This window comes from Lipotes vexillifer, unplaced genomic scaffold (assembly GCF_000442215.2).
Source record: "Lipotes vexillifer unplaced genomic scaffold, Lipotes_vexillifer_v1.1 scaffold668, whole genome shotgun sequence".
NCBI classification, from domain to species: Eukaryota; Metazoa; Chordata; class Mammalia; order Artiodactyla; family Lipotidae; genus Lipotes; species Lipotes vexillifer.
In genome coordinates this window covers 5,502,820-5,525,405 of record NW_006785319.1, presented here as the reverse complement: position 1 = coordinate 5,525,405, position 22,586 = coordinate 5,502,820, and the positions used below count along the sequence as shown (strand labels likewise).

The window sequence follows — 22,586 nt, the reverse complement described above, 5'->3', positions numbered from 1 at the left end:
CACACACCTATCGGAATGGCCAAAATCCAAAACACTTGACAGCACCAATTGCTGGCAAGGACGTGGAGCAACAGGAACTCCCATCCATTGCTAGTGGAAACGCAGAAATGGTGCAGCCACTTTGAAAGACAGTTTGGTGGTTTCTTACAAAACTATGCATACTCCTACCTATGATCCAGCAACCAGGCTCCTTGGCATTTACCCAAATGAGTTGAAAACCTACACATAAATCTATCTTAGAGCAACTCTGTTCATAATTGACAAAACTTAGAACCAACCATGTCCTTCAGTAGGTGAATGGATAAATAAACTGATACATCAAGAAAGCTGAAAAGAAATAAGCTATAAAATCAAATGGTACATGCACATATCACTAAGTGAAAGAAGCCAACATGAAAAGGCTACACATGGTACGATTTCAACTCCAAGACTTTCTGAAAAAGGCAAAACTATGGACAGTGAAAGGATCAGTGCTTGCAGAGGTTAGTGGGGAGGGAGGATGAATTGGTGGTGCACAAAGGACTTTTAGGGCAGTGAAATTATTCTGTGTGACATTATAATAGTGGACACAGGTTATTATACATTTATCAATACTCCCAGGATGTACACCACCAAGAGTGAACCCTAATGTAAACTATGGACTGAGTGATTACAATGTGTTAATTCAGGTTCATCAATTGTAACAAATGAACCCTCTGGTGGCGATACTGATGGTAGGGAGACTGTGCATGGGTGGGCGCAGGGGTATATGGGAAATTTCTGCACTTCCCACTCACTTTTGCTGTGAACCTAAAACTGCTCTGAAAAAAGTCTCATTTTTAAAAGCCACTTGCTGGGATTTTGAATGGGATTGCACTGAATATGCAGATAAAACTGAGAAGAACTGACATCTAAACAATATTGAGTCTTCCTACCTATGTACCTGGAATACCTCTAAATTTACTGAGATAATTATATTTCTTTCATTCAGGTTCTAGAGCTTTCCACACACAGATCCTCTAAACTTTTTTTTTTTTCGTTTTACAGCTAAGTATTTCATTTATTTGGTTATGTGGTAAATGGCTTTGTTTGCTTAAAGTCAAATTCTAGCTGTTCCTTGACGCATACAGGAAAGCAGTTGGCTTCTGTGTATTCTCCTCGTTTGCTGTCTCCTTGCCTCTTTGCTTATTAGTGCTGGAAAGTGTCTTGTTGAACCACCGGGATTCCCTACTTATACAACATTTTCAGCTATGAACAAAGAGAGTGTATTAGCCAGGGTTCTCCTGAGAAACAGAATCAATAGTGGGTATATATGTGAAAAGATTTATTATAAGGAACTGGTCGTGTGATTGCAGAGGCTGGAAAGCCCAGACCCAGGAGAACGGATCGGTCCAGTTCCAGTGCGAAGGCCTGAGAAACAGAAGAGCCAATGGTGTATGTTCCAGTCTGCGTCTAAGTCCAAAGACAGAAGATCAACGTCTCAGCTCAAAGACGGCCAGACAGAGAGAAAGAATTCTTCTTTATTCAGCCTTTTATTCTACCCAGGCCTTCAACAGATTGGAGGAGGCCCACTCCCATTCGGGAGGGCATTCTGCTTTGCTCGGTCTACTGGTTCATCCAGAAATACCCTCACACACGCCATAATAATGTTTAACCAAGTATCTAGGCATCTCGTCACCCCATCAAATTGACACAGGAAATTAACCATCCCAGAAGGTTTGATATCCATGGAAAAGTGATGAAAGAGCTTACTCATTCTCGATCTTAAGGGAAAAGAATCCATTGTCAACCCATTAAGTATACTTTGTAGGTTTTGTATTGATGTCCTTTATGATGTTTACAAAGTTCCCCTGCAGTCCTATTTTGCTGAGTTTTTTTCATGAGCGTGAAGTGGATTTTGTCAAATGTCTCTCTAGCAACAAGTGATAGGACAGGAGGATTTTTCTTCTTTTGCCTCTTATGTTGATTACACTGAGTGATGTTCAAATTCTGAACAAGCCTTGTATAGTGAGAATAAATCGCACTCTGTTGTGCTGTGTACTTATTTGTATAGTGTTGATTTTGATTTATTATCACTTTGTTGAATATTTCTGCATACATGTTCATTAGAGATATTGAGCTATAGTTTTCCTTTCTTGTAACATCTTTATTTGTTTGGTACTAGGGTAATACTGGTATCATAGTTAAAAAGTGTTCCCCTGATTCTGTTTTCTGGATGAGTTGGTGGAGAATTACTATCATTTCTTCCTTAAATATTTAGCTGAAGTCAGCAGTGAAGCCATCACTGGTTCTTTATTTTTTGGAAGGTTATTATTTAATTAATTATATTAAATTAATTAATTAATAACCTTAAACAATTAAGGTTATTTAGTATTTAATTAATTATATATTAATTAACTTACTTAATATTCACAGGCCTCCTCAGTTATCAAATTCTCCTGGTGAGAGGTAGGGAGTTTGTGTCTCTCAAGAAATTGGTCCATTTCAGCTAAGTTATCAAGTTGTGGGCCTAGAGCCATCACACTATTCCTTTATGGTCCTTTTAACGTCCACAGGTCAGTAGGGAGGACCTCTCTCATACTTCTGCTATTGGTAAATTGTTCCCTCTCTCTTCCCCTTCTCCCAAATGCTACAATTTATTGACCTTTTCAAAAAAAATTAAATGTTGATTTTAAATACTATTTTCTTGTTTTCAGTTTTATTAATTTCTACTCTGATTTTTATCGTTTATTATTCTTTACTTGTTTGGGGATTACACTGCTCTTCTTTCTGTAGTTGCTTAAAGTGTAGACTTAGATTACTGCATTTCGATCTCTCTTCTTTGACGATATAGGTGTTTAATGTTATAAACTTCCCTGTAAGCCTTTCTTTTGCTGCATCCCACACATTCTGATTAATTATAATTTCATTTTCACCCACTTGAAGGTATTTCTAAATTTCTCCTGCAGATTTAGAAATGTGTTGTTTATTCTCCCAGTATTTTGGAGCTTCCAGTTATCGTTTTGTTACTGGGTTCTAGTCTGACTCCACTGTGTTGTGAGAACATACTCTGTACAATATCTATTTCTTAGTTATCTGTCAGTTGTGTTCTGTGGCCCAGGGTGTGAGGTTCCCTGTGAGCTTGAGAAGAGTGTGTTCTCTGCTGCAGTTTAATGCTTACTTCTAACAAGTGTCAACTACAACAAGGTGATTGACAGGACTGTGCAATCATTTATATCTTTGCTGATATTCTGCCTGTTTTATTTATCAGTTACTGAAAGAGGGTTTTGAGGTCATAAACTATAATAATAGGTTCATCTATTTCGCCTTTCATATCCATCAGTGTTTGCTTTACGTATTTGTGTAACCAGATAGGGTAAGGGGTCCCCAGGGAGAGGGAACCAGGCATGGCTTTCCTGACATAAGAGAAGCCATTTTTGGCCGAAGCCGTTTTGGGATCTGAGCCTGGACACAGTGCTTACCCTTGAACAGGTCTCAGTAATTAATCATCTTCAGGGAACAAAGGAATGCAGGAACAAAGGAAAAGCAGTCAAGAAACAATCGGTCAGCAATAAAACAGAGTCCGAGTTCCTCAAGGGATGTACAGAACATGTGCTACAATTCTGCAGGAACTCAGGCTCCCTCCCAAGTGGAGGATGGAATGATGATGTTGACCCTGTTGACTTCAATCAACTAAAGACTGGACTCAGTTGACCTCTGCCCCCTCTCTATACTGAAGTCTCCTCTGCTCAACCCCCCTCACGAATATGCACGTAGCTTTAACTCTGAACTTCCCCAGTTTTGCTGTTGGGGAGACACTGCTTTGGGAGAGATCCCCGGTGTTCTCCTTACTTGCTGCAAGTAACAAATCCTTCCTTCTCCCAGTCTTTGCCTTGGCTACGTCTATCGGCTCAACACCCACCAAGAGGGGAACCCAGGTTTCAGGTGCCATTTTGACACTCTCATTAGGTGCAAACACATTTAGCATTGTTATGTCTTCTTGGAAAATTGAGCCCTTTATTATGATGCAATGCTCCTCTTTATCCCTGCTATTTTTCTTTGTTTGGAATTAGAATTTTCCAGAATCAATAAAGCTACTCCAGCTTTCAACTGATTGGGTTAGCATGGCATATCTTTCTCCTTCCCTTGACTTGTGATCTAGCTGAGTTTTTGTATTTAAAGTGAGTCTCTTATAAACAACATACGGTTGGGTCTTAGGTCAACAGCTACCGTTTTTCTGCCTTCTATTTGTTGCAGTTGCTATTTTTAAGCCCTCTTTTTTTTTTTTCTGCCCTCTCTGGTTTTATTTGAGCATTTAAAAGATTCCACTCTATCACGTCTCTCTGTCCATCTGTATCACTTCTCCTCAGCTCCCTGCTGTGCTCCTTCCTGACTTTGGTTTCCTCAGTACTTCTCCTCAGAGAGTCTGTCCTGCATCTGCTCTGCTGTAACCTTGCTGTTATACAGAGCCTGCTGGTGTGATGGGAAGCTGTGGGTGGGAAGCCCTCTATTCCCTTATGATTAAGTCCGAGCGTTCCAGTGTTGTCTGTGTCTCTGGGCTGTGACCTTCACAACTGTTTCTCCGGTGGTAGGGCTTTCCTTACCCTTAGGAGGGGTACTCCATTATTGAGAGTAAATCCTCATCCCCGAGCCTCGATAAAGTCGCTTCCCCTGGAGACCACGTCTTTCTTCTGGAGAATGCTCTGGGCATGTGAGTAGAACACAGGATACAGCCATCCCCCATTCAGACACAGACCCACAGGGTTCTCTCATTCTCCTGCTGGTCTGCATTCAGCCTCCAGAAATTTGCCTCAGTTACCATCTGAGTTTCCTACCGGTTCATGGCACAGGGGCTCCTGGCTCCACAGATGGAGACCTGTACTGCACTTACTTCAATAAATTCCATTTTTCTGACTTGTAAAATTTTCAAAAGTAATTTCCCCCTTAGTGCAGGACTGAGCTCGATGCCCAGTTGCAGGACTGAGCTCGATGCCCAGCTCTTAGCATCTCACAGCCTTGCTGAAAATCCCTAAACCTCCTGACGGTTACAGAACCAATAACCAAGCTCAACTTCACTGTTTTTCATTCTGTTTCTGACCCTCTGCCCCAGCTGGGCTTCCTGTTTCCAGCACTTTAATCTAAGCATGTTCTGTCTCTCACTCAGTACATCCCTTCAAAGCTGTGTACTGGCCCCAAAGCAACTCCAAATTCTAAAACCTCCAGTGGCCAACCTCTCCACAAAGCCTTTCAGATCCCCCCAAAAACAACTCTCCTCTTCTTTCTCCTAAGTTCCCAGGGCATTTAATCCATCACTTTCTGACGCAAGGCTCATTTTCTAACAAGTCCTACGGTTATTCATCTCGCGAATTATGTCTTTTACTTTAGACTATGTTCCCTAGGAGGAAGGGATCAGTGTATAATTCATCTTCACAATTTTGAAATCAACAAGTAAAGTTCTTCCCATAGAATATCTATAAAAATTATTTTCTGAAAGAGTAAAATGGAATAGTTGCTTCTGATTCTTCTCAGGGATTTTTCCCCAATCATTTTTATTCTTGCTCCCATAGCTAAAATATATAATTATAACTGTGAAGCTAGGTTAATGTCTTGAAACCAAGATAAACTGCACCATTTCAGTACTTTACTTGTCAGTAAATAGTTTTATGATTTTAATTCATTTTTCCTTATATATTTAAAAAGTACTTGGAATTAAATATGGCCGATCTAATGAAGCATGTTTCCTGATTTCCCAGTAAAACGACTGTAAAGGCACAAACATATAAACATACAAGGACACATATTATGTAGACCAGAACAGACAAGATATATCAACAGAACTTTGTTAGTTGGAAATTAGATGCACATGTGATATATGACTGCAGATCAGAAATACACGCAACCTTAACCCCGCAGAGGCTGGAGTTGATGAAAGGCAACAGGACCTTGGAAAGGCTCGGGAATTGGTGGCCCACACAAAAACTGTATCTTATGCTTTTCTTGTAAGCTTACGTGAGTCTAAAGCGCCTCTTAATCAGAGTTTGTCCTTTCCCTTACCCCCTGAAACCAACAGAGTGTTGCACAAACTGGTCATTAAGCATTTGTCACCTCTTTCCACTTTTTTTCTTTTAATTTATAAAAAGTGTTGCGTTGGCATTTAATGGACTTAAATCCTGTTGCCAGAGCCTGTCATTTTTCCTGCTCTATGTTTAAACTTTCCCTTTTTGAATGATTCACCTATTACTGCACAGAGAAAATGACATTCACTACTACATTCAAAATCACTTTGAAAACAGCTGAAGACCTTACCAAATTGCAGTGCAATTTGACACATTAATTTCTTTCTCATGACACTCAGTTCTGTAGTTTGCTCTGAGCTCTCACCGTAAGTATAGCCTAAGATCACCCCAGCCTTTCTTTCTGTCTTATAATGTGTTCAGAAGCTTATTTATCCTCATATTCTGTATCCGTTGATGCCTGTGCTACTGAAATATAAGTCTATCCTTTTCAAGAGCAGTCAATACCACGTTCCCACTATCAACTTACTGCTTATGAAATATTTTATTTCCATCAATAAATAATGTGCCCCGAGGTGTATTTTGCCAAGGCCTCTCCTCTCAGGAGTTTCCACTGTCACTGAACGCAGGCAGCTATTGTTAGATGCGCTCTCTCCCTCTTGGACTGACTGACGTCCTGTACCCGGTTCTTCTGTTCGGGAGCTGTCCATCCTCTCTCCTGCTCAAAGCGACCTCTCACTGCCTGCTGAGCTCAGAGAAACACCCCCAGTGATCCTGTGCTCCTGTCACTTCTCTCACACACACACACAAACATCGCCTCGTTCCCTGTCAGAAAACCATTTCTCAGATTTACTAAAGGGTCAACGAGAAGTCAACTTCCCCCCCCCACCCACCCACCCAATAATCCTTCTGCATCGAGCCTGCAGAAATAATTAGGATATAAAGAGGATAAGAAATATCAACTCAAAAGCAATGACTTTGCTTCTAATAAAATATTAAGGTATTCTCAGAAAGTTCTACTGTTTCTATTTCATTGTGTACTAATTCTTTAAATGTTGGCTAATTTTTGAAAAGATGATCTCAGTGAAGCAACATGTCCATCAGTCAGATTATTTTATTCCCCAACCAAATGATTCCCAAACGTGCAACCAATGGAATTTATTTCTAAAACATATTTCTGAGAAACAAGGTTATGTTGCCCCTTTAACCAAATCTTTGTGGTTTCTGCCATTTGCACAGTGACCTTCTAGGATTCAATCCCTTGAGGCAGTATCATCAGTCTCAAAGCCCCCCCAGTTAGCTCATGCCCCTACACACGTCTCCTGAAACTGCCACCTGGTGATGTCTAAACTCATGCTCAGGCTTTAGTGAAGTTGCTGACCTTTAACCCCTTAGTCCCCACAGTCTCAGCAGAATTTCCCCCAAAGTCCACCCAGGCAGTGGCTGTTTTCTGCACCAACTGTGCTCACAGAGGCCTGGTCGTGGGGTCAGGAGTTGTCACAAGGCCTGGTAGTCGTTTCTAAGAGCACACGCACTCCCCGCTCCCTCCTACAAGGTACCAGCTCTGAACCTGCAACTTCGGATGCACTCACCTTCCTCCTCCCTAACGATCATCTTTCTTTTCTTGGACTCCTTTTTCTTTCCTCTTACTGCTCGAAGGCTTTGAGTGGCCACTTCTCACAACTCCCCCCAGCACAGCGCTGGGCAATGCCAGCGGCCACGCCGAGGGCCCTCCCTGCATCTCAGCCCGTCCACGTCCTCTGCTCAGTGGTGGCATGTCCAGAAACCCCAGCCACTCGCGCTCTCGGGAGCACAGAACAGCCCACAGCGGCCACTGCTTTCAAGATGCAGCCAAACACCCGCCTCAGCAGCACCCTCCCCTCCCTCCAGAAAGTCCAGCAGCAAATGGCCTCGGGCCACCTACACCTTCAACCCATCACTCCTACCGCGTGTCCAATTTTCCTTATCACCCCCACCCCTGACGTCTTCCTCTCTAACCTTACCAGCTTAAATTCCTTAGAAAATTATTTTAATTTCTTTTGGGCACAAACCCACAATTTGCTCCCTTCACAGGATGTGCTTGCATGAATCCCAGTCTTGGTTTAAGCAGAATCTCCAGCTCCTCGGGGTCTGACGCACAAAGCTGCGTAAAGCACAGAGCCGTGCGAGCCCGGACACAATTCGTGACCTCTCATCAGGCAGGAACTCGGTGGTACCCAGCACCCATCTCCCTGGTCACTCCCTCCGCGCATTCCTGGAAGAACATCTCAGACCACATCTCCTCAACCCCCTCCCCTCATCCTTACTCAGTTTGCAAGCTGTTTTTCTGTTTCTCAGAAAAATAACAGACAAACAGAAAGAAATAACAGATACTCCACAAACTCCAGCCATGATATTTGCACCTCTGTTTAGGCTAGAAAGTGTTCTAGGCACAAAGATGTCTTTTAAAATATTGCTTTGTTTAAGGAACACACACAGAGAGACGGGATCCTCATCTGTTAGTTCTATGACTCCTTAACTTCCAGGTAAGGAACCCAGTGTAAGGACGGGCAGACCAATGAAAGACTTCAGTGAAAGCAGGATCAGTGAGTATCCATCAAAGACAGAATGCACAATACCTTCGTTTGTGTTCTATTTCATCATTTATCCATAATACACATATCCACTGACCCCCGACTATGGGTAAGGAAGTACTCAATAAATGTTGAATGAACAAATGCATTGACAGACAGGAAAAAGGAATAAATTCTAAAATACAGCATAAAATTCCAGGCAACTTTTCATTAAACAGTTAAACAATACTTTAAAAAAACTCTTCCAATATGAGGTTATTAACTACTAATGAATAATCCCCTGAATACAGATGAATGTCAGTGCTATCAGTGGCATTTTACAATTTATTGTCCCAGGTGAGAGAGGGCTTTATTTTTCATTAAAAAAAAAAACTTTAATTATCAGGAGTATCTATGTCAAATATTTATAATGACCATGTTTCAGAATGGCATACAAATATACTTTATTTCATAATAAGCTAGTGACCACTTACAAGGCTAAAGAAATCTAAATATAATTTAATAAAAAATAATGTTACTCACTTTTCTCTTACATAAATGATGTTGATATTTCTAAAAGTGGTTACATAGCACATGTTCTAAGAATAATTCTTAAAGAAAAAATTTCAAAACTAAAAAATGGTGAAAATTTCTTAACAGAAACATACATAAATGCAAACATGTAAATAAAAGCATTAAGGGAGATAGCAAAATTTGATAAAGCAAGAACATATTTTCCTACCAAAAAAAAAACCTAAACACAGACCTTACATTCTTCACCAAAACTGACTCAAAATGGATCACAGACCTAAATGTAAAACACAAAAAATAAAATTCCTAGAAAGCAGCATAAATGTAAAACACAAACTATAAAATACCTAGAAAATAATGTTGGGGAAAACATAGATAACCTTAGGTATGGTGGTGCCCTTTTAGATACAATAACAAAGGCAGAATCCATGAAAGAAATACGTGATAAGCTGAACTTTAACATGAAAAACTTCTGCTCAGTAAAAGACAATGTTAAGAGAATGAGAAGATAAGCCACAGACCGGGATAAAATATTTGCAAAAGACACAAAGGCATAATGGACTGTTATCCACAACATACAAAGAATACTTAAAATTCAAAAATAAAGAACATAAGCAACCTGATTAAAAAATGTACCAAAGATCTTAACAAACATCTAAGAAGATACAGAGACAGCAGATCAGCAAATGAAAAGATGTTCCACATCAGCTGTCATCAGGGAAATGAAAACAACAACAACAATGAGATACCACTACACACCTATGAGAATGGCCAAAATCCAGACACTGACATCACCAAATGCTGGTGCGGATGTGGAGCAACAGGAACTCTCATCACTGCTGGTGGGGATGCAGGATGGTGCAGCCACTTTGGAAGACAGTTTGGTGGTTTCTTAGAAAGCTAAACATTCTCATCACACATCCAGCAATTGTGCTCCTTGGTATCAACTCTAAAGAGCTGAAAAGTTATGTCCAGATAAAAACCTACACGTGGAAGTTTAGAGCAGCTTTATTCATAATTTCCGTAACTTGGAAGCAACCAACATGTCCTCCAGTAGTTGATGGATAAATAAACTGGTACGTCCATCGAGACAATGGAATATGACTCAGCACTAAAAAGAAATGAGCTATCAAGTCGTGAAAAGACATGAAAGAACCTTAAATGCATATGACTAAGCAAAAGAAGTCAGTTTGAAAAGGCTGCAGATTGTATGATTCCAACTATATGACCTTCTAGAAAAGGCAAAACTGTGAAGACAGCAAAGAGATCAGTGGTTGCCAGGGGTTTGGTGGCAGGAAAGCTGAACAGGCAGAGCACAGAGAATTTTCAGGTGAGTGAAAATAACTTCTCTAACATTATAGTCATGGATACATATCATTATACATCTGCCCAAACCCATGAAACGCCAAGAGTGAGCCCTAAGTAAACTATGGACCTTGGGTGATGATGCGTCACTGTAGGTCCATCAATTGTAACAAATGTACCATCTGGTGGGGATGTTGATGGTTGATACAGAGGTATAAGGGATCATCTCAATTCTGTTGTGTGCCTTAAATTTCTCTAAAAAATAGTCTTTAAAAAAAAACATAATTTCCAATTGTAGTTCAATTTTGAAATATTTTCATAATTTAAATACCAATGCAGTCACTTTTTCCCACTGAAAGTTGACATGAATGACTGGTCTTTATTCGAGTGCGTTTTTACATTTTTACATCACGGCCTCGAGAACTGTCTCAGCAAACTCTCCGGAGCACCAGCTGAGAGGACCATTCCAAGCAGCCCACCTGCCCTGTTCCTGGATAATTTCCAAAGAAGCTATAACAATATATTATTCTAGATAAAACCTGCTTAATTCTTTAAATATCAATTTTTTAAATCTGAGACTAGCTTCCAACCAGACACTACAAATGAAAACCTCAACTTTTCATCTTTAGACATTAATTCATCACATTTTAAGAGTCTGTCATATAAGTATCACAGATGAGCTCCACGAAGGCAGCTGTCAAAAGGCAAAGTGTGCTGTAAATTTTTAAAATTACCCCGTTGCCAAGGTTGATTCCCAGATTTATAACAATGGATTATAAAAAAAAAATATTGCCGCTATTTTTTAAAGTAACTTTTAAAATCTTTGGTGAAATAATCAAAAGGAAATGTACTAGCATCTTAAATCAGTATATATGCTTTATCACCCCTGAAAACTATCACCACATAGCATACCTGAATAAAATGTGGTTTCGGCAAACACACAAATCCTATGAATCCCCCCCAGTCTGCTCCCTAAGGAGGTGGAACAGGCAACTGCAAATAGGGCTCAGGGTTCCAAAGATTTTCCAGGGCTCTTCCAAGATCTCCAGCTGGTTTTTATACAGGTTTCAGTGGTCTGTTAGCTAACTGATAAACTGAGGGCTACTGACCTGCTCTGACTTAGGGGTTCTGCCAACACACCCACCTTTATTCCCAAGGAAAGGGAACAACTGGTTGGGTTTTCGTGAACGAGACCCGGGATTCTGGAAGGAAACCCCAGGGCTGCAGGGTTGCTGGCAATGCTTCACAGGACTCGCCTGCCTCCACAGGAGGTGGAGGATGGAAACAGGACGGGCAATGTCCAAGGCTCTCCATCCCCTCCCATCACCCCGTAAAAACAGTTCCATTACAGACCTGGTCGCGACCCCTCTATGTCAGGTGAAACACAGAGATGGAGAAATGAGGATCGGGGTATCTCTCAAGGCTGCTTTCGAAGGAAAAGAGAAATGCCATGCGGCATCAGAGAGATGTCGTCGGAAATGAGCCTCACATCCCTGCTCCCTGGATTCTGTGCTGTTCGTCAAATAAAGATCATGTATCAGATCTATGAGTATAAATCTAGAAGACCTGCATCCGTGGCCTGTGCACCTGTCTTATACGCGTTATCAGCACACCCAAGGGCACTGAGTAATGAGATTTTCGCCCCTATTTTCAGGCCAGTCCACTATCAAGTGATTTGCCTGCTTGATTATATCGATTTTGCATCTTGGCAGCAGGTAGAAAGAATCAATGTGAAAAGGTCAGCGTGTCAGGGGAGGAACCACAAATCCCATACGGGTGGTTGCAGGGGTGAAAACACTCCAGTTCGACACGCTGACACACCCAAGGCAGCGGATGCCTCTCCACGCTCTTCGGTCCAAACCGCGCGCTCATCTACCGACTTATCCCTGTGGTGTCGCTGTTCAGTCTCACCTAAAAACTCTGCAGACCCCGTTCTACAGAATAACCCAGCGCGTGTTTCTCAATCGTGTGTCTCCTAGCTGCACAATTCACACTAAGGTACACTTGCATTTGGGGAAACCTCATGAAATGTTTACTATTATCTTTCAGGTTTTACTCTCGGTCAAATACACGTTTGTTAAAAGTCCCTACTTTTGGGCAAAACCTTAACTACCCTACTCATCCACCCTCAGCAGACCCTCTAATTACACAGATTAGGATGAACACATAGACCAGACAGGGTGTAAGAAGGAGGCACACCCAGAGGGTTAACGGACAAAACTTTACCCAGGCAGCTCTTCAGAGAGGAGCTGATGGGATTCAGGGCACAGATGAGGGTGGTCACGCAACAAGGTTCAAGCAGCAGTGGGAAACCCATCACCTCCTTCAACACACGGTGCACGATGGGGGAGCAGAGCCAAAGAGAAGCCAGACCCCGGGAGGGCTCCACCCCCAGGACCTTGGCCACAGGGTGACCAAGTGTCTGCCCACGAAAGGAGACGGTAGGACGGCCTCTCAGCCGCAGGGCCGGGTCTCCTGGGGGTGCCCACCCCCTGCTCCAAACCCAGTTGGATGCCAGACCACAGAGTGTGGGAAATGCAGTTTGCAGGACATCCTGAGACGCAGAGCAAGGGAGAACCATGCAGAGAAGGACTGTGACACAGCAAGCTGAAAATAACCTGCACAGAACGAAGGAAAGAGAAGAAATCGCTCTGAATTGTTTCCCAGAGACTAAAGAATAATAGATGAATGTCCATCCCCAGGAAACAGCCTCCAGCTGCCCTCTAAAAGCAACCCAGGGAAGCCAGAAGTCAATCAAACAAGCCAACAAAGGACAAAAACAAACATTATCTGAAGGTACTGAGGACCCAGCCGTGGGCCAGGGAGGCAGGGTCCAGGCGCTGGGAGAGGGCTCACCTCCCACAGGCCGGCATCTGTCTCTAAACCAACAGAGATGCTGGGAAGCTGGGCAAGAATCTGAACAGTTTCCCCCCATTTCTTAAGGAAGTGACACCCAGGTGTCCAGGCTTCTAGGACAGCCAAAACTGAGGATTCAGGACCCTCAAGAGAAGGCAGAGTGAAAAAAAAAAAAAAAAAGAGGGGGCAGAGTGGACACCTGAGCTGTGCACACACCTCCTCTGGGTCCCGGGTCCTCACCAGGCCACGTGGGGCAGGTGCAGAAGAGCCCACAGCACCGGGTGTGAAGAGGCGAGAATGTAGTGGAACCGTCAGCAGTCACGGGGGCCTGGGGGATAAATCATGGCAGATGGGGCCTGCCAGCGAGCAGGCGATCAATTCCCAAGACTTTCACTTGGGACCCCTGAAAATAGAGTACGCCTGGATCTACGGAGAAGCAGAAATACACCGAGTTTTGTCAGTACTGAAGCTCTGCCTCAATAACGCTCCCACTTGGTGGTAGGAAGGTGATACGTCCCCCTGCGTTGACGTCTCATCCAGAACCTTTGCAGTTGGTCACACCAAGACTCCAGCTGCAGAAAATAAACAGGCAGAGCAGGAGAGGTGACCAAGACGAAAAACGAGCCCTAGAAGTAGACTCAGAGTTGATCCAAATGTTGGAATTAACAGACACAAGTGTTAAAATGATTATAATTAATACGCTCAGAAAAATAGTTGGCATTATGCTAAATTTCACCAGGGAACTAGAGTCTATAAAAAGAGCCAAGTGGGGACTTCCCTGGTGGCGCAGTGGTTGAGAGTCCACCTGCCGATGCAGGGAACCACGGGTTCATGCCCCAGTCCAGGAAGATCCCACATGCCGCGGAGCGGCTGGGCCCGGGAGCCACAGCCGCTGAGCCTGAGCGTCCGGAGCCTGTGCTCTGCAACGGGAGAGGAGGCCACAGCAGTGAGAGGCCCGCGTACCGGAAAAAAAAAAAAAAAAAAACGGAAAAAAAAAAAAAAAAAAAGAGATATAACATGTGTCCAGATAATAAGGTCTAATTTATGCCACTGTAATGAAAAGAGAGAAGGTGATGCTGACATAATACCTGAATAATGGCTGAGAGTTTTTAAAAGTGGTGAAAATATCATGCTATAGATTCAAGAATCATCATGGACACCAAGCAGGGAAACACAAGCAAACATAAGATGAAGCAAACTCAAATATAAGGTATAGAAAACTCAAACATAAGATGAAGCAAACTCAAATCTAATGAGCAGCTGAGGGGGATACTGGGAGTTTAACCTTCTTTGGGTAACAACAAAACTGACAGTTTACTGTTATCCACTCAAATGACAAAAGCCAGAAGACAATAAAATAACCTCTCTTAAATTCCAGAAAGAACATGACTGCCAAAAAGAATTCTATGCCCATATCCTTTGGTTTGAAGAATAAAAATAAGTATTTCCAACCAAACTAAAACTGGATGAAGTCATCAGAAGTAGACTCTCATTGGAAAGAATGACTAGAAGTGGTCCTTCAGGTGCAAGGATACGGCAGAGACAAGCACTCAACTCAGTAAGGCAGAGAGTAATGGGGGAAAAAATGTGGATAAATTTAAATAAATCATAACTGTAAGAACAATAACAGTCTCTCATGGAGAACAAAACACATGCAATTAAAACAGAGGTGAGATAGTCCATGATTCAGAAATCCCAGTCCTATAGATATGCCGAGAGCTACATACACACACGCACACGCATCTACACATGCACACGTACATACATACACACACACACAGAAATACATCCAAAGACATGCTAAGAAAATTCACTGCAATATTAATTTTAATTTCTAAAACTGGAAACCGTGTACACATGTGCCTCCCCAAAGCCAATTCCAATTACGGCTAAGATGCACAGGACAGCACGCCTATCGCTCCCACTTTAAAAGTTAAAAGAAGTCAGAGAACTCTGAGAGCACACGTGTTAAGTCCATCGTGGCACTAAGGACTGAAGGAAACCGCCAGGCAGGGAGTTCCAGATCAGGGTCAATGCTTCCACGGCCACCTCGAGCCCCGGGCGCGGGTGGATACAAGAGCAAACCTGCCTGCCGTAAAGAAGAGTTGGCAGAAGACGTAACAATTCAAGTGCCCCTTGTGGGCCTGGATCGAGGGTAGAATTCAGAGAAGCCCCATCACAGGGGCGTCCTCACCCCACCAGCCCTCCACAGGGCCCTGGGCCGGCTCCTCAGGGGCAGCTGGGGAGGCCAGACTGGGCTGGAAGCTGGGGCTTAGGAGGCTGAGAGAACCGGGACCCTCACAGGACGCCAGGAGCCCAGAGCCGCCCAAGGCCAGGGTCAGGGCGGGAGGTGGGTGGGGCTTTGCTCCAGGACGAAGCAACAACCCCTCTCCACCAGCCTCTGTGAGTTCTGCTGAGCGAGCATGCCGCGCGTGTGATGTTTCTTTGCGTGTGTATGTGATTATAATTAATCCAAAATATAAACTGGCTAGATGCAGATGCTTAAGGGATTCTAAAGCTTATATAACAGAATGAGACTCACACATCTTATTTCACAGCTTTCTTATCAGAGTATCTCCATAATCACCTATAAATCACCTATAAATCCAACATAATTATTTCCTTACTTTTCCTTTGGTTACTAGTCTGTTGGGGTTTCTCCTATCTCTCACGTTCACCCTCAGTTAAATAAATTCAGTCCAATGACACCCTGAAATACCCTTATGACTCACTGTAAATACAAGGCTGTATAGGTTTAAGGGTTGAAATGTTCCTGTGGATAATTTATAGGTTGAGAGACTGTCTCATTTATCCCGACTGTGTCTATGTTCTATGTTTGCTTATGGAGCATTTTCAACTGTAAAATTCACGTCAATGAATCCTCCTGAGCACCAGCTGCCACCCCCGTTAAACCTTAAATAGACAAACTGCTCAGAGTTCATGGACTAGTTACTCCTGAAAAAGCTTCATCAAAGTGGCATTATGCCGTTTTACAAGTATGTTGAGTTCTTTTTCCACCAGAAAAAAAAGAGCAACTTGGCCACCAAGTTGTTCAGGAAACAGAAATGCTGGTTTCTTAGGGCTGTTCTGTTACTTTTCTCTGAAATACTCAAATGTCACTAGCAAATCTAGGAGAAGGAATTTCATATAATCCTGACCAGGTTTCCAGTATTTACGCCTCTTCTTTTCTAGGACCTGCCCTGGTTCCCACTCCTGTCCTTAGAGGACTTCAGGCTCTGCCCCGTCGCCCTGGCACCAACCTCTCCCTTGGATTCGCCCACAGCCTAACGGAGAAAGTCACTGCGGCTCTGGAGCAGAAGAGGGGGCACAAGAGCGAACATACAAAAGCTAGTCCCCTGCAGTTCTGTGCTCTGAACCAGAAGGAGGAAAAGTGACATTTCGTTTCAGCTACCGGAGCCTCAAACATGATCTGTAAGGGCAACCGTGGGGTTAAACCAGCAAGACTCCCACTGGTTTGGGGAGAATTTGGCTCTGACACAGGAGGCGGATCCCTTCCGGTCCCTCAACATGCCTCACCCATAAAAGGCAGGATGCAGCCATCATCCACTGTACAAGACAAAACTCAGGTGCAAAGACACAGTGAGCCTTGAAAGAACTGCTGATAAGTTAAGTACAGGTTAGAACAGATGTTTTGAATGGAACGTTCCTGGGCCTTATCAAGGAAGTCTTCATTCTAATGAAGAATTTTCATTCTAATTTTCCTTAACGATTACTTTCACCATCTGAAAATAAAAGGTTACTGAAATTTGTTGGAAAGAATAAAAAAGGAAATGCCTGTTGGTATTATACCTCATGATTTAACCAAATAGTCATCTCTAAAAGAATTTCCACTGAAGTCACTGAAATCATCATGACAGATACTTACATAATTATACAAAAGAAATAAGAAACCAGCAGTGAAGGCCTGAGGCTGACATCAGTCAGATTTGTTTGTTTGGTGCACGCTGTAAAAACAGTGAATTTGGGGGCTTCCCTGGTGGCGCAGTGGTTCAGAGTCCGTCTGCCGATGCGGGGGACACGGGTTCGTGCCCCGGTCCGGGAAGATCCCACATGCCACGGAGCGGCTGGGCCCGTGAGCCATGGCTGCTGAGCCTGCGCTTCCGGAGCCTGTGCTCCGCAACAGGAGAGGCCACAGCGGTGAGAGGCCCGCATACCGCAAAGAAACAAAACAAAACAAAAACAGTAAATTTGAAGTGTTGAGGCAGACTGTTATGTCTGTAATTTACCACCATGCCTATTCCTCCCTATCGTCTTATACGTTTAATAATTTCCATTACCTGGCTGAGCCCTGAAGGCCTGCGGATCTCACCACTACTGTTGACCAACTTTTTTCCTTCTTACCAATGCCTGAAAGTCTCGACAGAAACAAAAGACAAAAAGGAAAGAGAAATTCCTTACTGCTGAGAATCCCGACAAATGTCACAAGATTTCCACTGAAGTACCTTGTTCTGTGAACAAAGTTGCACTTGAACTCCACACATGGTGGGCTCTGGGTTTCTATGAAGGAGAGCCCTAAACTGATGCACAGATATAGATGTCTTTGTACATTAAGATGCAAGTGTCAAAATCACACCATATTCAGCAGGCACAAGAGTCTGTGACCAACCAGAGCGATTCTGGAGCCACGTCAGCCTGGGTTCCTGCTCCAGGACCCTCCAGCCTCAAGTGACCTCAGATGTGTCACCTACCACCAGGCCTCAATTTATGATAACAGTATTTATCCAGAGGGTTGTCCTGGGGGATTAAATAAACTCATATTTGTAAAGCACACAGCACAGCGCCTGACATGTAGTAAGTTACACAATTTTAGCTATTAGAGTTATGATTAATACCTCTGTCTGAAGAGCATCCCTGGAAACAAGAAGAACCACACTCTGGCTGTCTTGTTATGTAACAACGACTTGAAAATCAACCTGATTGCTAAAATCATTTTTGAAATCAAATAATTCAATCACGCTGAATGTTTGTACTGTGTTGTATGTAGCAATTTCTGTTGGCATATCCATCCATTCAAGAAATAATGTAGATTTTTGTTGTGTGTCCTGGTGTTTAGGATTTGTGACTGAATTTAGTACTAACTGAACATTTTAATGGGTGTTACCCTACAATGTAACAGAGAACATGATTTCAAACACATAAGCACATTCATTTTAACATGAGTGCATTAAAACTGTCAAAATGGGGCTTCCCTGGTGGTGCAGTGGTTGAGAGTCCGCCTGCCGATGCAGGAGACACGGGTTCGTGCCCCGGTCCGGGAGGATCCCATGTGCCGCGTAGCGGCTGGGCCCGTGAGCCATGGCTGCTGAGCCTGCGCGTCCGGAGCCTGTGCTCCGCAATGGGAGAGGCCACAACAGTGAGAGGCCTGCGTACCGCAAAAAAAACAAAACAAAATAAAAATAAAAACAACTGTCAAAATGATTAACCCCACATGAGTGAACGGGTTCATTTATACGATTTTAAAAGTCAGCCCCCCACCCCCGCAAGAGTAAAGAATTATTATCCTCATTGTTACCATTTAAATTAATTTCCACGTTGGGTAACATCTTAGTTAAATGAAGTTCTTTCTCTAATAAACCTTGACTGTTTGAAAATGCTAGAATGTCTCCCTGCACAGGATTCATGGACGCCCCCCTTTCAGAGGTCCAAAATCACACTATTGCACTGCATAGTTCAACAGAGTTAGATGCTTTCATTTAACTGAAGCTAATAATGAAAAAAATACCCATATCTAAATCTATATATTTAAATAACATATAATTCATATAATTGTGTGAATACCCAAAGTGGTTTTTGGAATACTGACATTTAGTGCACAAGACTTTTTCAGGTTAAAGAAGGTCACTCTTTTCCTGTAAATGGCTTATACTTCTCACATCAGATCACAGGATGGATAATAATATACCTTCCTCATCAGACTTTCTCTTTCAGCCAGTTCTCACACTGTCGGCTGCCCACTGGGCCTTCCCCACAGTTTTGTGTAACAGCCTTAGGTGAGAGATGCCAGAATCCACTGGTGCCTCATAGAGATTTCTTCTCAGGTTTCAGTTAAGAAAAGTGAATCAAATGTAAGAAACATTAGTAAGAGACGAGGGAACAGTGAAAGCCAAAGTGGAGGACTACACTGTGCCTGAGAGGATTCCTGGCCTTATGTAATTGCAGAGCAAGATTTTATACTATTTACTTCGAATCGTGGGTAAACCACTAGGCTTTATGTTCGGCTACTAACCCTCCATTTTCACATCCTTAAAGAACAGAGACAGAGCCGTGACTGTGACTGTCCTCTGTTCCAAAGGAGCCATTTCATTTCGACTGTGGGAGCCGCAAGGAAGACTTTTTTTTTTTTTTTGACCGCAACGCGTGGCTTGTGGGATCTTAGTTCCCAGACCAGGGATGGATCTCGGGCCCTCAGCAGTGAGAGCGCCAAGTCCTATCCACTGGACTCCCAGGGAGCTCCCCAAGCAAGATTTTTAATGGCAAAACTGTTTCAGTTGTTCTGAAATGTCTCACAAAGAAGTCATGCCCCATGAAATATTAATATGGGAGCATATTAATCCATAACATCCTTAACAAAAAATATTATGACTACTATGAACAAATAGTACAATATAATGTAAAATCGCTCCTATAAACACAAATAACTGCAAAATAATACAAAAAGAAACCTGCGAACTTAACCATGCAAAACTGTTATTCCAAGTCCCCTGTTAATAATTTTCACGAGTATATTTGTTTTGCTAGCAGATTCTAATAAAAAAAATGTAAAGTGCCATGAGTTCACTTGTTCCTCCCTGTAGACTGGAGTAAAAGTTACTATTGCCTTCTTTAGGGGTAGAATACCTCAGTGAACATTACAAATGACAGTGCGGGATGGAGCAGCCTTACTGTCCTGGCGAGGTCACCACAGATTCAGACAGACGTGACACACCACTGACGTGACACCCACACACGTCAATCAACCCTCAATCTCTTACAGCTGGTGTCCGAAGGGTGCAGTAAACGCCATGAAGCGATATACGTGTGAGATCCATAATCTCCACACAGCTCAATTAGACATGTCCTGGAGAACATGAAAATCACAGAATACATTCTCAATATTTTCTCATCAGTCCTGCGAAAGAACAGTAATCAACTCATAAAACGTACTTATCACTACAGTGTCTTTTCCAAGATCTTTTTCTTGTATTCAAGACAATAGCAACATCAGCCTCAGGAAAATGGTAAACAGAACTAGACTCTGTTATGAAACGATTAAATAACAAACCATATATTGAGTTTTCAGAAGTAAGGGAACAGTAAACAGAAAAAAAAGGTTAAAAAAAGTCATGTTCTCAAAACTAGTGTTGTAAAAGCAGACAGAAGGTAGAAGGAGCAGAGAGGGCGGTAAACAAAAAGTTTGAAAACATTATGCCAGTTTTTAAGAAAAGGAGGAAGACAAAACACCAATGCAAAAGTTAAATAGCATTTAAAGTGGTAAATTACACTTCGGTATTATGATGCGAAGACTGCCTATTCTGAAGGCTTTTATACAGGAAGGTCACACAAGCTCACAGGCTAATGAGTAACAACACAGGTAATGGAACTCATCATATTTACACATCTCTGAAAGTCCAGCATCGACTCTTAAAGGGCGTCCTGCTTTCAGACTTACAGTCACCCCTGACTAGTGAAGACTGCATGCCTCCTCCCTGGTAAGGCACAGGCAGGGCTGCTCCAGTGTCCGAGGAAGGCGTCAAGGGCTGAAGGTGAAGCACACGGACCTGCAGCAAAGCACACCGTCTACACTCCAGGCTGGATTTAGTCACTATTCAAAACCACCGACCACGTGCCTGAGTCAGAAAGCTCTGTGCTTCCAGGCCGGGCCCTGCACCGTCCCCAGACCCCCTCACTCCAAGTGACAGCCTGGAGAAACCCCGCCCACGTTACCACGCCTCCCGCCACGCCCCGAGTTGGAGCCCACGTCCCCTATTACATCTCCTTCCCTGGCCAAGCGGGCAGGGGCTCCCTGCCTCAAGACGAGTCCTGGGACCTCTTTTCCTTCCCACCTCTCACTCCCCAGGCTCCTGGGGCTTGGGATGAAAATCCAGCCAGTGTTTGCCCATGTCAGGGTCTCTCCACGTACCCCTACCTCACTCGCCTCTCAGGCTGGCTCCTTGGAGGCCCCCAAACCAGCGAGTCCCAAGCCCCTGCGTCCCCCAGGGTGGGCTGCGCTACAGTGAGACCGCAGGTCACGAAAGGGCAGCCCTGTTCCTCTCACCGCTGTCACCACGACCATGCGGACATCTTGATGTCACCACGACCAATAACAATATATTTTTTAATGACTGAATTATACCACACTGTATTGTAAGCATATCATGAGGAAAGATTAGACCCCAAGGTGCTTTAAGATAATAAAATACAATCTCTACTTAAAAGATGTTTTAACTCAAGGTGGAACCACTTCTAAGGAGCAGGTTACAGGTGTCATTCACGTCTGCATTCATCAAGCAAGTGCAGGGATGCCGTGCACGAGGCTCTGGGACTTAGGGTGAACGGAAACCAACAAATCCCAAGCGGGGCATTTCCTGTAAATTCACGCTGCTTGAGTAACTCTAAGGCTCAGGTCATCTTGCAAATGTTACTCGGTCTGTCTGCCACACACACACACAGACTCGCTCAGGATCTCAGGGTGGGTGACAGTCATTTACCTTCATTGTTTGTGGCTTAAGTTTTCCTTTTCTCCCCAGCATGCTAAAAATCAATAAAAACAAATAAAGACTTGAAAACAACCTTACGGTTACCAAAGGGGAAAGGCGGGGGTAGGATAAATTAGGAGTTTGGGAATGACATGTACACACTACTATATATAGAATAAACAATCAACAAGGACCTACTGTACAGCACAGGGAACTCTACTCTGTATTCTGTAATAACCTATATGGGAAAAGAATCTGAAAAAGAACAGATACCTGTATATGCATAACTGATTCAATCTGCTGTACACCTGAAACTAACACAGGATAAATAAACTATACTCCAATATACAATAAAAATTAAATTAAAAAAAATAAATAAACCAAGCCAAAGACAAAAACATGTGCTCAACTGTGGCATGAAAACCAGGAGCCTTTCAATATGGCTGCTCCAGGGCCCCCCTCCTCCCTGACTGGCCACGGAGGCCCGTCCTGCCCTAAACACACCACATGACTGTCCTCAGTGGAAAGCAATTTAGACAGCATTCAAGCCTGCATCAAAAATAAAAGATACAGTCAAAACAAATGAGAAGAAACATAACAAAAAAAAGACCATAGGGCTTCCCTGGTGGCGCAGTGGTTGGGAGCCCGCCTGCCGATGCAGGGGACACGGGCTC

The 22,586-nt window shown here is 43.2% G+C and overlaps 1 protein-coding gene across 5 annotated transcripts in view; it reads right to left on the bottom strand.

Annotated features, from left to right (window-relative positions):
* Positions 1-22,586, bottom strand: part of SPOCK3 (SPARC (osteonectin), cwcv and kazal like domains proteoglycan 3) — a 445,886-nt gene that overhangs the window by 335,090 nt on the left and 88,210 nt on the right. The window contains exon 2 of one of the 5 annotated variants that reach the window (XM_007457379.1): positions 17,908-17,921. The exons of the other annotated variants lie outside the window; for them this stretch is intronic. Within the exon in view, the coding sequence (XP_007457441.1) occupies positions 17,908-17,921 (14 nt within the window). The remainder of the gene's footprint in view (positions 1-17,907; positions 17,922-22,586) is intronic. 5 annotated transcript variants of the gene reach the window in all.